The sequence below is a fragment of the Taudactylus pleione genome, unplaced genomic scaffold (genome assembly GCF_031769625.1).
Source record: "Taudactylus pleione unplaced genomic scaffold, aTauple2 ptg000016l, whole genome shotgun sequence".
Classification (NCBI taxonomy): Eukaryota; Metazoa; Chordata; class Amphibia; order Anura; family Myobatrachidae; genus Taudactylus; species Taudactylus pleione.
The window spans coordinates 12,576,768-12,592,977 of record NW_028284418.1 but is presented as its reverse complement, the minus strand read 5'-3'; the positions used below and the strand labels follow the sequence as shown (position 1 = coordinate 12,592,977).

Below are 16,210 nucleotides of genomic sequence, written 5' to 3'. Positions count from 1 at the left end.
GGGCGTGCCAGGGGGCGTGGTTGCCAGACGGAGGCGTTCCGATGGGAACACCTACCGTCTGAGTCCGGCCCCACTGACATCACTAGTGATGTCAGTGGGAGTGATTTTGGCTCTGATAGAGCCAAAATCACTCCAGGGCTTGAGGCAACGAGATCCTACCACAGGGGTCTCGTCGCAAGCCCGATGGTCGCGATGGTCTTGACCATTGCGACCATCTTTTTGGCCGCTCTCATATGCTGTGGGTGGTCACCCACAGCTATGCGAGCGACCAGGAGGCCGCTCCATTTTCAGGGAGGAGGGCACTGATTCAGAGCGAACGCTCTGGTCAGAGCGTTCGGCTCTGAATCAGGCCCTCAATGCTGTGGCACATGAGATGTCCCAACGCCTTATTAAGTGATATCATATCAGTGTATTCAATATTATGTCTCTTGTCAGTAACTTATCAGTTCTAGCCAAAAAATAACTGTACGTGTACTGTAAACCACCTCGGTAGGCAGCATAAAACAGAGGGATTATTCAATTGGTGCATAATAAGTGTTCCAGCCGGTATATAATATGAACTCTCTGAGCTCTTGGTAACATATTAATGTAGCATTATGGACACAAATTATTAATATACAGTGACAGCACAAATGTTTTATCACAGCTTATCACAATATACAAAGACTATATCGCCCTAGCAGCTGAGTGACTGTTTGCATGGGGAAGCTTCCAACAGAGAGGCTCTTTGAATCTCTGATAATGGCATGCCTGTAGCCTTCGATAGATAAGGAGATGCCCTATCTGGCAAAAACACCCATTTTGTCAGGAGATATGGCTGTTCTCTCCTTAATAAACAGAGACAAGACAATTTTGCCATGATAATAACTCGTACATTGTTCTCACGACATACTACAGAAGGAAAGCAGTCCGGAAGTCGACGGACGTAATCCCGACCGCCGGCTTCCCGACTGTCTAATCCCGGCAAGGCACTAATGACAGACGTCGATATCCCGACGCCTGTCATTAGACCTACGCCGGGAGCCCAACACCCGGCTTACCGGTCGAAGGTAAGCCGGGCACCGGAAGCCGTGTGGGGGGGAGGGTTAAATTAGGGGCTCCCGGGGGGGACTTAGGGTTAGGCACCCCCTTGGGAGGTTAGGTTTAGGCTAGGGGAAGGGGGGGTTAGGGTTAGGCACCCCTAAGGGAGGGTTAGGGTTAGGGGGGGGGGAGTTAGGTTAGTTATACTTACCCTAAGGACTATCAGGATTTCCTCCTCTGTCGAGTTGCCGCTGTCGGGATTAGAGCCGCCGGCCATGCGGCCAGCGGTAAATTATACTGAATCCCTACAGAATTCTTGGCAAACAGCTGCTCCCAAGATGATCTTCCTCTCTTTACAGACATTTTTGCACAACCACTAATTAACCAAAACAAATGTCACATATAGTAGTTGTATACATTATAAGCAGGCTTTAAAGTAGAACATTTCTAACACAAAGAGGTATCTAATAGCAATTCAGCTGTATAAACACAAAGATGAAGACTAAAACCAGCAATACAGCCTGAACTGAATAGATTGATTGTGATTTGATTTATAAGGCTGCATTGAATAGTGGATAGTAGGGTTGCTTTACATTTGTTAAAATGAACCATACCTGTTCATCCACCTTATGTGCAATGATGGTGGCTCCTTCAACCAACTCGGTCTCATTAATTGGCCGGATACGCAGAGCAACCTGTCCAGATAAAAGAGAGATGTTAGCATGGTGCTTTTGACGAGGGTCAGAACATACAGATTTATCATTCTTCATCTCGTTCATATGACCTCAGTTATGAAATGAGCAGGGATAGAACTACCTGTAGCCAATCAGAATAATCAGTGCAGTATTTCAGAAGATGAATGTGCTGATTTGTGATTGTAGGAGAATTTGCGTGAATGTGTACAGGAGGATAGGGCTTCACGCATCTAAGAAACATTTCCAGAATAGGCCCGTATCTCCCGCAAGATGCTGCAAAATCTTTAATACATGCATTCATATACACACATTAATTATTGCACCTCCTGCTTAACGCTCTTCCCCTACTATCTCTTTTGAAAACAGCAGCAAGACTGATTTGCATTGGGAATCATTCTTAGACTTCTACTCTGATCTGTCAGTCCTTACATTGGCTGTCTGTATTTTACAGCACCAAATATAAAATACTTCTACTAACATACAAAGCCATTACAAAACTGCACTGACATACATTCATTCTCTTGTCTTAAAATATCTCCTAACTCAACCCCTAGCTCTGCTCAAGACCTGCACCGCTCATTCATACTAAGGGGTAAATTTACTAAGATTCGAGTCTGATCGAGTTTTGTTTCTTCAACTCGATTAGCATCGCCGAAACTCGGGTGAATTGAGGCTTCTGCCACTCACAAATTTACTACAAGAAGTGAGTTTAGCTGAGAGCGAGTTTGCCGAATGTAAAGCAGATCGAGATATCCCAAGATTGTAGGTCTTCTCTCTGCCTAAGTCTCCCTGAACAGTGAGATATGTGAAGGCTGCTTGTGTGTTGTACCTGTAAAAAAAGGGTTCAATCTTTAAAAAAATTATGTAGGGTTCCCCCCCCAAAAGCATAACCAGCCCCGGGCTACTCAGCCAGTCCTGCTTCCTAAAATTACGGGGAATAAAACATGTAGGGTTCCCCCATAATTTAGGAACCAGCACCTGGGTGCAGAGCCAGTCCTGGTTTTAAATATAGGGGGGGGGAAAGGGCGTATATTTAAAAACCAGCACCGGACCCACACCGACCGGGGTGTAATGCCACAGCCAGGAGACCCTATCACCGGGTCTCCATGGCCAAAGCATTAATTCATTTAATTTAAAAAAAAAACTAAGAAATCACATGTACATAAGTATTCACAGCCTTTGCTCAATACTTTGTTGATGAACCTTTGGCAGCAATTACAGCCTCAAGTATTTTTGAATATGATGCCACAATCTTGGCACACCTATCTTTGGCCAGTTTCGCCCATTCCTCTTTGCAGCACTTCTCAAGCTCCATCAGGTTGGATGGGAAGCGTTGGTGCACAGCCATTTTCAGATCTCTCCAGAGATGTTCAATCGGATTCAAGTCTGGGCTCTGGCTGAGCCACTCAAGGACATTCACAGAGTTGTCCTGAAGCCACTCCTTTGATATCTTGGCTGTGTGCTTAGGGTCGTTGTCCTGCTGAAAGATGAACCGTCGCCCCAGTCTGAGGTCAACAGCGCTCTGAAGCAGGTTTTCATCCAGGATGTCTCTGTACATTGCTGTATTCATCTTTCCCTCTATGCTGACTAGTCTCCCAGTTCCTGCCACTGAAAAACATCCCCACAGCATGATGCTGCCACCACCATGCTTCACTGTAGGGATGTATTGGCCTGGTGATGAGCAGTGCCTGGTATCCTCCAAACATAACGCCTGGCATTCACGCCAAAGAGTTCAATCTTTGTCTCATCAGACCAGAGAATTTTGTTTCTCATGGTCTAAGAGTCCTTCAGGTGCAATATGGCAAACTCCAGGCGGGCTGCCATGTTCTTTTTACTAAGGATTGGCTTCCATCTGGCCACTCTACCATACAAGCCTGATTGGTGGATTGCTGCAGAGATGGTTGTCCTTCTGGAAGGTTCTCATCTCTCCACAGAGGAATGCTGTAGCATCGGGTTCTCGGTCACCTCCCTGACTAGGGCCCTTGTCCCCCGATCGCTCAGTTTAGGCGGCCGGACAACTCTAGGAAGAGTCCTGGTGGTTCCGAACTAATTCCATTTACGGATGATGGAGGCCACTGTGCTCACTGGGGTATTGTGTGTAGAATTTTGAGGACAAAAATGAATTTATTCCATTTTGGAATAAGGCTGTAACATAACAAAATGTGGAAAAAGTGAAGTGCTGAATACTTTCCAGATGCACTGTATATAAACACGTCACTCGTGTACATGTTATGGAATATATATTATACAGTAGAACTGGTCTACAACAGCTGCCCTCATAAATCTATTGTTTATTTCACAAAATCTGTTAAAACAAACAGCTCATTAAACCAGTGCAAGGGATAAGTATTATGGACTGACTCTAAACAGTGCAAGGGATAAGTATTACAGACTGACTCTAAAATAGAGTGTAGCACTGTACTGTAGGGGCTGATGACAGTACAACGGGCAAAATAGGAGTAAAGCATGATAATGGTATGAGGATACTTCCCGTGATATGTGATCATTTACTGTATGTAGAAAGAGCTCAAACCCCTTTTAAGTTTTCTCTTTGAACATTTCATGTTTCATGGTATAACCTGGTGCAGTAGATCAGATAACTATGTGCAATGACCTGTGATTTGGGAAATGCTTGTAAACCCAGCTGAGCCCATCCCAAAATGAGTGTTACATCTTTGCGGACAATATGCTTTTAAATGTATGAATAAAGGTCACTTCATAGATAGAACTCTGTACCACTAGGTCATTATAGCACGCCACTATTACATTGTTGTCACCAGATCTGTGTCTGCTCAGCTGAAGTCTGATTTGAATCCTGTTATGTCAAAGTTAATTATATGTCATTATTTGTTCATCCTAATCCTTTGCTTGAGACCCCCAGCGAGGGATTAATGTGCACACACCACACAATTACTGTGCAGTGCAGTGTGAACAGAACTATGCTCAGGCAGGCCACAGTAACACCGCTGACACTTACATTACACACGCCAACCTAGAAAGAATTATACTGACAACAAAGTATTAACACATTGACTGTCCAGGACCAGGACCAGTACCGCCTGCATGTATCACACACCCCAAGTGCCTCAAAATTGGTTGGATCCCAGAGTGTGACCTCATGGGGCATTCACTTAGCTTACCTGGTGTATCATTATACACATATATACATATGCTATTTACAAACATCTAGCAACTTATTGAAACATTTAATTTGCATTAAATAAAACACAATGTGTGATGACAAGCACAATGGAAGCTAGTTCTTGCTGGGCACATAGCTGGGAATTGGTAAGTGACCACTGGGCAGATGTACATTTCTCTCAGTAATAGCACAGGCATATACGGTGACTTACCGTGAGCTGCTGGTCCTTTGACTCGCCTCCGTCCTTCATGGCTGGATGTTGCAGCACAGTTGGGGAAGAAGCGCAGGGTTAGCCGTACATGTCTCACAGCAAGGGGTCCCCAGGCAGGTCTGCTGAGCAGGATCTACCAAAGCATTGAAGCTGCAAGTCCCATGGGATACATATTTGTTAGGAAAACAGAGGCACGGAGAGTCAGGTGTGATAGACAGATATATAGTCATGTGTGTGTCAGGCTTGGAAATGCAGTGAGAGCGATGTCTAGGAGAGACTCCAGCAGCTCTGTCTCACTCCTTTATCTCTGCTCTCTCATGGATTCCCTGGAGATTTGGAAACCCAACACAACAAACCAACCCCAGCTGTCACTGCAGTTCTCACGTGTGCCCTCTTGTGGGCTCTTTTAATACCGCAGTTCCCATTTTCTCACACGGGTTGTCTTTCTGACAATTATTGCTAACCGTAGAATTAACTGTGATTGTTAAAAAATAGATAATGAGTTCACTAGAGAGCAGAACCAAATCTGCAGGCCAAAGGAGGGGGAAGCTAATATGTGTTTAACATGTGTATTGAATTAATGTTTTGTCTGAACGATGATCTGAATAATGTCACATATAATTTACTATTATTATCATCATCAATAATATTACCATATTTTATTTAAATGACACCACAAGTGGAACATACAATAAGTTATATAAGTACAATTGTGACCATATTAGACAAGTTCACAATGGGGACAAACAGAAAGTCGGCAAGCTTGACAAAGAGGTCCTAATTCAGAGATGTACGTAAAACCTGATGCTTACTTGCTGACTTCACACTTTTCCAGGGATGCGGGGGGCTACCCGAAAATTCGTGAGCCTCCTGCAACTTCCGGGAGAATAGGTAAGTATTCTTCCAGAAGCTGCGTTAGAAATCTGCACCTGTGAAGGATCTGTATTGCGCTTCTGCAGGTCTCTTTCTGCAACTAAGGTTGCAGTGCGGGGCCGGGCTGCGTTCTCAAAAACAGGGGCCCCATTTTACTAGGATTGCCGAGGCCAGTATCTGCGTCTTCCGATGCAGACTTACTGGCCCCGGAAGCGTGAACAACCTGGCTTTTCTCAGTAACCTGAGGGTTACCCAGAAGGCCATGTTCACTGAAGCCCGCAGGAGGCTTCTATAAGACTCCTGCAGTATTATCATATTTTAGCACAGTAGCTGCGTACAAAGACGGTTCAGACCTCTATGTTTATAATTATGGTTCTTATGCAATAATTTAAGAAAAATGATAACCGTGCACAATATTGTCCCTAGACATGTCCAATAAATTGGGTCTTGCTCTCTCCAAACCCAATCCCAAGCCCTTCTTTATGCTAATAAAACTCTGACCTTTAGCATGTAAAAAGAGAAGCATCTGAGGGTGTATTATAGGGGTTACCTTTACCCGTGCAGATGTGGAAGGCCGCCCTGAACCCCTTGCCGTGGGGGATGGCGCTGGGATCAGGTGTCAGATTCCAGCAACAGAGGTGAGCCCGCGACAGGTACCTAGTGTTGTGGCTGCCTGGTCCCTCCCAGTGGTGGAAGCATGATTGCGCAAGACTCCAGCGTGTGGACCGCTTGTTGGCTCCCAGAGACTGTCCTGTGTTCGGGCAGGCTTGGCTCCCACACAAGACAATCACGGCTCGCATTCACTGCCAACACCCCAGCAGAAACCAACCCCCCTGCATTCACTGCCAACACTACAGCAGCACCCAGACACACTTTTTCCACTCCTACATTCAATGCCAACAAAACAGCAGCAGCACCCAGGCACACACTCCTCCCCCAATTAACTACCAACACCCAAACACACAATTACTACCTGTTTTTGATCAGAGTCTTCCATTCTTGCCATTTGCTGCTCCCACAGCAACAGCAGAGGCAGCAGGTCATGCATGTGTAAGGGAGAAGAACCAACAAAGGAGGGAGGGACCATGCACTCAAGCCTCTGTCCTTCCCCTTCTATGTACATTGGTGCAGTTTCCTTGCTGGAGATCCATCTCTAGGGACCGAACTCCACATGCCCCCCCGGGCTCCCTGCTTATTCCTGCTCTAGGTTGCATGAAGCCGAACATGGAGCATTGGGCTAGGTCAGTTTGCCCCCTTCAGTCCCGGAGACAACCACCTTCAGTTGTCTCCGTCCCTGACAGACACAATTATCGCACAGAATTACAAAGTATACAATAATGCACAGGAATAATATGGTTACATGTGGAAGTCAATGGATAAGAATAGCAGATGTGAGTCATGTGAGTTGTTATAACCAGAAGTGTGTGAATGCTATTATAAGATTCTGTAAACTTATCAGACATGCAATGGAGATTAACATCCTACCAAATGTAAGATATTAATGTAATTAGAAGTGTACATATTAAAGTGTTAAGGTCATGCCAGATGGGATGCTTATGTCATGCTTATTACACAAGTGTCCTGATTGTGGGATGGCGGGCCAAGCCCCCAACATCATGTTCCACCTGTCTGAAGGGGTCTTACAGAACACTGTGTTACATCATGTCTAGAAGTCATTGGAGATTAACAAACAGCAGGTAATGTCAATTGGGAACAAATGTGGATTTGGATATAAACATTATTGTCTTTCAGGTCACTTTTCTCCCTCTCATATTGATTGCAGAGTTCAGGGTCTCCAACCTCTAACCCATCCTATCTCTATAAGATGCATATAAAAATGTATTCTACCAGTACATAAATCATTGTTTTTAATGCTGGAATGCATTTATAAGGAAAACAATGTGGTGAGATGATGCTGTATGTGGAAGCTGGGGCCCCATTATTGTTTTGTTTAACTGACACATAAAAAAACAACAACATTAATTTGAAAAAAAAAAAAATGTCAACCATGCCCACAGAGGGTGTGACATTGGGGATTATTAAATTAAAGGCAGGTAAAAAAAAATACAAATATATTATAAATAATCATCGTCAAATATTTGCTTTCCATAAAATAACCTGCAATTTCAGTTGCCCAAATTTTGGTGGAACATGATGGTGGGAGGTTGTCCCGTCATCCCACAATCAGGACATTTGTCTAGATATGCAGTAGGTTGGGAGGTATTTCCATAAAAACACCATACCCCCTCAGTGAGCTGTAGCCATTTAATCCATACAGAATGAAAACATTTGGGACTTGGCCAGTGATGTCACAGCGAGCATACGGTACATGACATGGATCAGCATTTCTTAAGCTACTAGCTGGGATACACGACATTGCCCAGGTTGAAGGCTGCACACCTGCAGCCTTTATTTGTTTACATTGTCCTCGCGTATAACCCCATTCCATTGATCCTGAAAAGGACCCTACTGTTAGCTAACATACATGCATTGAAAACAATTGCGTAACTATCGTGGGTACAAGGGGTGCGGCTGTTGTGGTGCCCATGCTGCCTCTGTGGCCCACCTCTCCCCCTGCACCCATTCATGCACACAAGGTGGGCTGGCCCAGTTAGGGCTGCTGAAGGGGGCCAGGTTGGCAGCGATGTTAATTTGGTGCCGGCCTGCCAGCTGATTACAGCTGGCGCACTGGCAGGCAGACACAGAGAGGCAGTGCCAACGGTCGTGAGGCAAACAGAGCTCACGGACTGGCAGCATATCAGCAGTGGTGGCTACTGATTGGCTGCTGGTCCACAAACTCAGATTGGCTCACAACTGGTGGCAGATTCTAATTGTGCTGGAGTGGTCTGTCCAGGGGCGCCGAGAGGGGGGGGAGCGGGTACATATTACCGGGGCCCGGGCTTCCTGAGGGGCTCGGCGGTGGCCCGGGTCCAGCGCCGCTCCCCCTCCCTCACAGCAGCCCAGCACACAGCGTGTGCTGAGCTGCAGTGGAGACTGCTCGTGGCTGCTGAGCAGCAGCCACAGCAGTCTCCTATGCCTGTGGGCGGGAGCGATCACACTGGGCTTTGAGCAGGGCTGAGGGGGCCCAGAGCGCCCCCCTCCCTTTTAGTTTTTTTTCGGGGAGGGGGCGTGGCCATGCCTCCTACAATTAGGCCATGCCCCCTATTACCCGGGCCTGCCGCGGCTCTCAGCGGGCCTGGGTCTGTCCATGCCTGCCACTGCACCAGCTGATATTAACTAGCAGCCCCGCCCCAAATCCATACCTGCTGGCTGCTGATGGCACAGAGGGGGAGGCGAGAGGCTGCTGGAGGGAGACAGGGAGGTGAATTGCTGAGGGGGGTGGGGCATAATGTGTAAGGGGCATTACTGTATGGCATAATATGTAAGGGGTACTACTATTGTGTGGAATAATGTGTTATATGGGGCACTACTACTTTGTAGCATAATCTGTAAAGGGCATTACTGTGTGGTATAATGTGTAAGGGGCATTACTGTGTAGTGTAAGGGGCATTACTGTGTGGCATAATGTGTAAGAGTCACTACTACTGCATGGCATAATGTGTATAGATGGTACTGTGTGGCATAACCTGAATGGGCTCTGTTTGGCATAAAACGGATGAGCTCTGTGTGGGAGCAAATGTATGTGTTTTTTTTACCTTGAGGGAGGGGGTGGGGGCTCTTTTAAGATCTTGCTATGTGGTCCCCAAAAAACACACAGGGCTGTCTTATATATATGGTCACTTTAAAAAGAACTAAAGCTGGCCACACACTAGACCAAGTTGCAACCAACCATCCAACTAGTTGATTGGTTGGAATTAAAATCTGGTAAGGGATGAAAGCAAATGACAATCAGCAATTTGCTCCCAAACGCCAGAAATTGGACTAAAAACTGTTGTTTGAACAAATTGTTTTGATCAAACATTTAACAAACTTGTCTGATGACAATTTTCATCTGTTTTTCTGGCATTTAGGAGCAAATTGCTGATCATCATTTACTCCCATACGTTACCAGATTTTCATTCCAACCAATCAACTAGTTGGCTGGTTGGATGAAAGTTGGTCTAGTGTGTGGCCAGCTTTACTCTGGATTTAATATGAATTTGCATGAGTCATACAGTTTGACATTTGCTCAGACTAAGATTAAAAGTATACTTTTGTAACTTTCACACAGGTTTTTGGTAGACTGCCAATTTCCACTGAAGCCAGAACCTGTGTAATTTAAGAGTATCCGCATTTTTAAGGATTGTGTGACAGTGTGTGGCCCCGACGAAGTATAAACCTAGTCAAAAATCTAATCCTGGTCAAAAACACTACCATGCCAAATTTGGTGGAGCTAGGTCCAAAACTCTGGCCGTGCATTAAGGAGAAACAGACAAACACACTTCCTTGCTTATTATATAGTTGAGATGTCCGTTTGGCTGAGAATACAAGTCCTCTTGGCTATATGTCTCCATATTTTATATACTGTTAATTTGTTTTTTATTAATTATTATTATTATTATTTATTTTATTATTTAATTGAATTCCAGCTATAAATATTCTAGAAAATTATATTATATTGTGGCACCCTATTGAGACAGAAAGACTAATGGTACTCTGATGTTGTCCTTTAGTGGTGGGATAATTTCTCCCGTATGTCCTTAGCTCAATGTGCCTTGGATTAAGGAGGAAAATATGGGTATAGGGGGTGCAGATGTGGGCACTTTAGAGGTGAGTTGATCTATACACATGGATAATATAACTGGAGAGAGGCAATAGATACCTATGAGCAGCCTCTAAGAAAACCAGAGAGTCTCTTGGTTAATGTTTGCATTTAAATTTTATTCATATTTAACAGGATTGTATAGACTTATAGCGCCACTATTCCTGCGTGTTTTTTTCAATGCGTCTTGGAGTCTTGTTTCAAACAAAATTTTAAATCATGACTTTTAATTAGCACAATCCTGCTTTTATTTCCATTTATTCTCCCGTTGTCATTATATAGTGACTCTGGTGATTTTTCTCTATGTAGTCACATGTTTTAAATTATTTATTTAATTTTTTACACAATATAACCTGTATGATCAGAAGTGCTGAGAGTAACATTGTTTTATGATGTTTTATTTTCTTTGAATCTCGTGCAGTTATCATTCTCTGGTGAAACTGAGGTGGTGATATTGGTTCTCCTGTGTCACAGAAAAACACGGTTCTCATTGCTTCTCAGCCTGTTACTTGGAGTTTACTTTGGTTGCTAGTGGTATCAATAACAATGCTTGTCCTGGAGCCCAGTTCTGTACCTGTCTGATTAATATTGGTCTCAGTAACCTGGCCATAGGAAAAATATAAATGATAGCATTTAGGTTTGTCCCTGAACACTATTGTGAGGTATATATGTAAATAAAAAATACATTATTGTGGTCATCACCTACACGCTATGGAAGTAGCCATTTTGTGGGCCTAACCAATATTTGGCCATTCCTGTCACTAGCAGCTAGTGACATTACTGACATGAGGTGCTTACCATTAATTATCACTGTGAAACTCTCAAAAGTATTTATTCACTAATTCCCCTAATAAGGATCTCAGGATGATTTAAAGTGGGCAGACCCAGCATTACTCCACACTTGCCAAGACTCCAGGAACGGCCAGGAGGCTCCCGAAAAACGTCTGTTGCTACTGGCCACCCGGAAGAGTGGCAAAGTCTCCCAGAGCCTCCCCCAGCCACCCACTTCCCGAGTGAAGTGGATGGTACAGGAGGCCAATAACGTGATTCGTGCTGAATCGCGTCATCTTGGCCCCGTCTCCAACTTTACAATGCTGGTAATCATGGCATTGTCTAGCAGGGTATGTCGCCATGCCCCCAGCACCACCCACTTCTGCAGCTCCACGTGACCTGCAGTGCCGACCTCGCTGACCCCTCCCAGGGGGGGCAGCCAAAAGGTCATCAATTATTACTATAGAGTATATTTTCAAAAGATCATCTCCCCAAACAGCCGTTTTCTGGGGATCCCAGCAAAAGGTAAGTATCCCCAGGACTTAAGAAGGCGGCAGGGCTGCCATCAGAAATTGTGTGGTCCGGGAATTAAATAATAGGCAGGAACTTCCCCTGGAAATTTCTGGGAGCAGCCATAAAGGGGGCAGTGTCTGTGGAGGGGAAGGGAAACTCCCTAATTGAGCCTGGCAACTGCAGGGTGGATAATCAAACTAGATAGAAGCATTCAAAACTTGTCCTATGTACAGTGTAAATACGGCCAAGAGCTTCTGTTTGCTCTGATACTAGGATGACTGTGTACTTCCTGGTTGCTGGATCGCACTATGAAATGCACAGCAACTACTTCCAGTTCCTTGTGCAGCTGTTTCCGGCATTCAGGGTCTCCACGGTGTATAAGATTCATCCAATCGGTTTTACCCTTCAGGGGCTGACAAAGGAATGAACTGGAAGTAGCCTCTGTGCGTTCCATAGTGAGGTCCAGCAACCAAGGAGGTAGGCAAAAAAGTTTGTTCGCCACTGCTGCCACCACCTAGTTGTGTAAGCTGATGCATGAGCGAGTATAAATAAAAATTTGTGCTGCAGAGCTGCGTTTTTGCATCCCAGTATAGTTGCCATCTTTATGGGCCTGATTCTAAGTCAGATGGATCTCTCCTCATGGATGCAGATAGCAATTTTTATCATATTCAGACTCATAATAATGCTGGCTTAATATCAATAGTGGTTATAAATTCATACAGCATTTAAAGGGTACTGTAAACTCCACGTGAGAGCCATAGTAAATGATGTTCAGAGACTTAGATTATATGCTACAAAATAAAATTCCATAATTCCTTAGTAAGTAGCAAAATGCATGTTATAAAATCAAACTATGAAATGAAACAAAAATAAACATTTTAATATTTTTATTATTGACGTTGCAGATGGCCCAAGAAGAATGGTGTCCAAATCTGCATATAACAATAACCCAAACCGGACAATGCTTTTATTCTTCTTTGGTGTTTTAGGTGTAGAACCATGAGAGATCTTGGCTTGTAAACTGTGGGCTAAATCCTTTTCTAATTCCGTACCTGACCTGTAGAGGGTGAATGCTATGCAAAAATTGTGTTGTTTAATTAACTAAAAATTAACAGTAATTAATTTCGATTTCAAATATTTTTAGTTGCCTCCGCCGTGTTTTAATACTCTCGTATGCAAAATTTCACGATCTTGGCTTGCAAACTGTGGATTTGTATAGAAAGACAGAAGGACAAATTTTCGCTTTTATATGGTAGATATATATATCAGGACAGGCAGCAATCTTAGTACTTATTTACATCAATAAATCACGCTATAAGTGGCTCCGACATCAAAGATACTTTCTGATGTGCGGGCCCGAGACTCCAGTCCCAGCAGTCCCCCCCCAGATGGCGGCCCTACAAGGCGGCACCACGCCATATATCTCCAATATCTGCTGCAGTCCCTCCATCCACAACAGCAGCCCTCATATGGGGTCTGCCAAACTGTCAGATATATCTAGCTTCAGAATGCGATAATAGTCTCTGGTGTACTGCATTACACATTTTACCAGATCCCTCCCCATCTGCCCCTACTGGCACAGGCCGATGGCTGGAGCTATCACTTTGCTTCTAGCCCCTCGCTAGAAGTGCCCCAATACTGTTAAATTCAAGGTGTAACTTTCATGCCACAACAGCATTTTAAATGCAGCTTGTAGTAAATATGCCCATCTATAAGGACAGACTACATCAGGTACCCGCTTTTGGTGCAGTGAATGGGATCTCAGGGGATTGTATTGTGTATAGATGGTAGAGGAACCTTTCACCTGAAGGCCACTTTCACATTTTTTTTCCCAGAGCCACTTAATGTTCCCATTTTGCCCCTGCAGGTTGCGTATGAGAACAATGCAGGTATTCTTGCATATAGATGGTACAGGAATAAAGCAAATGGATTTGTTTATACTGTAGTTGGTACACAAAGAATGCAGATTTTATAGTGTAAAGATTGTATGATACTGAGTTGGACGCGCCCTTTTCCCTGCAGCACTGTCACAACCGAGTGAAGCTTTTCACCCGGGCACTATGAAATCTCCACCAAAACGATCTGAAAGCTGCATTTGTGTGATATGTGTGTGATAAGTGTGTATGTATATGTGTGGTGTGTGTATGTAGCCAATTAACATGATGGCAAGATGATACATAGCCTAGTTTTGAGGTTATCGGGAATATATATACCAACGACAAATGTATATATATATAAATATATATATAGATAGATAGATAGATAGATAGAAGCTTTTGCCCTTCTGCTCCATGGGAGATTTCTGTCCTCCCTGAGCTCGCCTTAGGACACCTGCGTTACGTTTTGACAAGTGTACCGCCCCAGTCAAACTCCCCACCTGCCACTGTCCCCGGAGCGGGGAGTCAGAGAGCAAAAAGAGCGCCTAATAGTGTAGTTATCCAAGTGCAGTGGAGGCAAACTCATATTGTGCCAAAATATATGCGTACCAGATAGACTCTTGGTGTAAAGCAGTGAAATGCTGTAGTATTCCAAGTGGTCGTCTCAAATGTTGCCGTGGGTATTCTATGACTCAAAACAATTCTTTGTGAATTAAATATGAAAAAAATAGAAAAAAAAAATGTGGCTATGGCTGAGTTTGGTCTGGTCTAAGGTGCTTCTCACCCTATTATTAATGCAAATAAACCCCTTATTGATAGGTTAAGTAAAAAGTCACAATTCTACACATTGTAGATAAAAGCGGGGTACATTTATTAAACAGAACCAGACACATAAAATACAATAAACATCTTAAAAGAAGTAAAAAAAAACTTAACTTAGCCAATAGCACCAAAGGTGCTAGAAAATGTTCAGAGAGTCCATATAGTTTAAAAAAGGAATTGTCTCAGTCCATGTATCAATTGTAAATGGAGGAGCCTGACGCGTTTCATCCCTTTTGGACTTCTTCAAGGGGAGCAGGAAAGTCACCTTTTTAAAAACTACAGTATATGGACTCTCTGAACATTTTCTAGCATCTAATTTGCGTGCGGCAAAAGGGTGTGGTCGTATACCGAAGGGGCATGGCCACTGAAAATGGGGCATGTCAACATGACACGCCAGCCATTTCTCAGCACTCTGGGAACATCCCTTTCCATTCCATATTCACCTTACCTATGCGGTGGTTTCTCACAATGTGGAACCTCTGAAGAAATGTATTCTCCCTGGGAAGACGGCGTCTTCAGTCGGTATTCACCATTCATGTAGGTCACATCATCCGGAAGATGCCTGTTTGTGTAGGATTATTAAGAAGGTAATGATCATACAACAGCGGTTCAACCAGTCTTGTTCCCCCTGTGTAGCTTCCTTCCCCCTGCATCTCTCAGCCACACAATCACCCCCTGCGCCCTGCGTCGTCTCTCAGCACACCATCACCTTTCCCCTGCATTGTCTCTCAGCACACTATCGTCTCCCCCTTCTGCATTATCTCTCAGCCACACCATCGCCTCCCCCCCTGCGTCGTCTCTCAGCACACAATCACCTTTCCCCCTGTGTCGTCTCTCAGCACACCATTGCCTTCCCCCCTGCATCGTCTCTCAGCCACACCATCGCCCCCCTGTGTCGTCTCTCAGCCACACCATCGCCCTCCCCTGTGTCATCTATTGGCACACCATCACAGTTACACACACACTGACACAGATACAGACACACACTGACATAAACACAGACACACCAACACAGACACACACACACCTTTCACACATATGCAGCCAGCCAAATAAATACATCACTGGCATCTATTGTTTTTAAAGTCACCCCCCCTCTTGCGGCAGTCCGGCCCCCCTTCTACCACCCGCGGAAGTCCGGCCCCCCTCCCCCCATGGCAGTCCGCCCCCCCACAAAAAAAACTACTACACACCTAACTGCAGAGCAGAGAGAGCACCGGCGAAGGAAGATGGGAATGACTGCCTGGGAGGGGTTGCACGCTTCTGCTGCAGCTCCCCCTACAGTTGGTATGGATACAATGCCCTTGCCGGCGGGGCCCCCTCTGCTGGGCCTGCCATGGTGCCCAGGGCACGTGCCCCGATCGATCCCCCTAGTGCCGCCACTGGTCTCCACTGCGTTTGGATAACTACACTATTAGGTGCTCCTTTTTCTCTCTCACTCCAGATTTTCCACAGCTGATTTGACAAACCAGCCCCCAGAAGAGCTGCCACACATAAAAATTAACGGGGATGAGTGTTTTTTATGGAAACCTATGAACTATCTCATGGACACATTTAAGTATTTTCTTGTATATTTTTTGTGCT

The 16,210-nt window shown here is 44.7% G+C and overlaps 1 protein-coding gene across 3 annotated transcripts in view; it reads right to left on the bottom strand.

Annotated features, from left to right (window-relative positions):
* Nucleotides 1–5,941, bottom strand: part of KIF19 (kinesin family member 19) — a 101,929-nt gene extending 95,988 nt beyond the window's left edge. For 2 of the 3 annotated variants that reach the window (XM_088473148.1, XM_088473164.1), the window contains exons 1-2: nt 5,069–5,367; nt 1,635–1,715 (exon numbers count right to left, since the gene is read on the bottom strand). In XM_088473148.1, the coding sequence (XP_088329274.1) occupies nt 1,635–1,715; nt 5,069–5,107 (120 nt within the window). In that variant the 5' untranslated portion in view covers nt 5,108–5,367. Of the gene's footprint in view, nt 1–1,634; nt 1,716–5,068; nt 5,368–5,880 lie in introns of those variants that run through there. The other variant, XM_088473156.1, reaches the window with a different exon arrangement.
* Between the last annotated feature and the right edge of the window lie 10,269 nt (nt 5,942–16,210).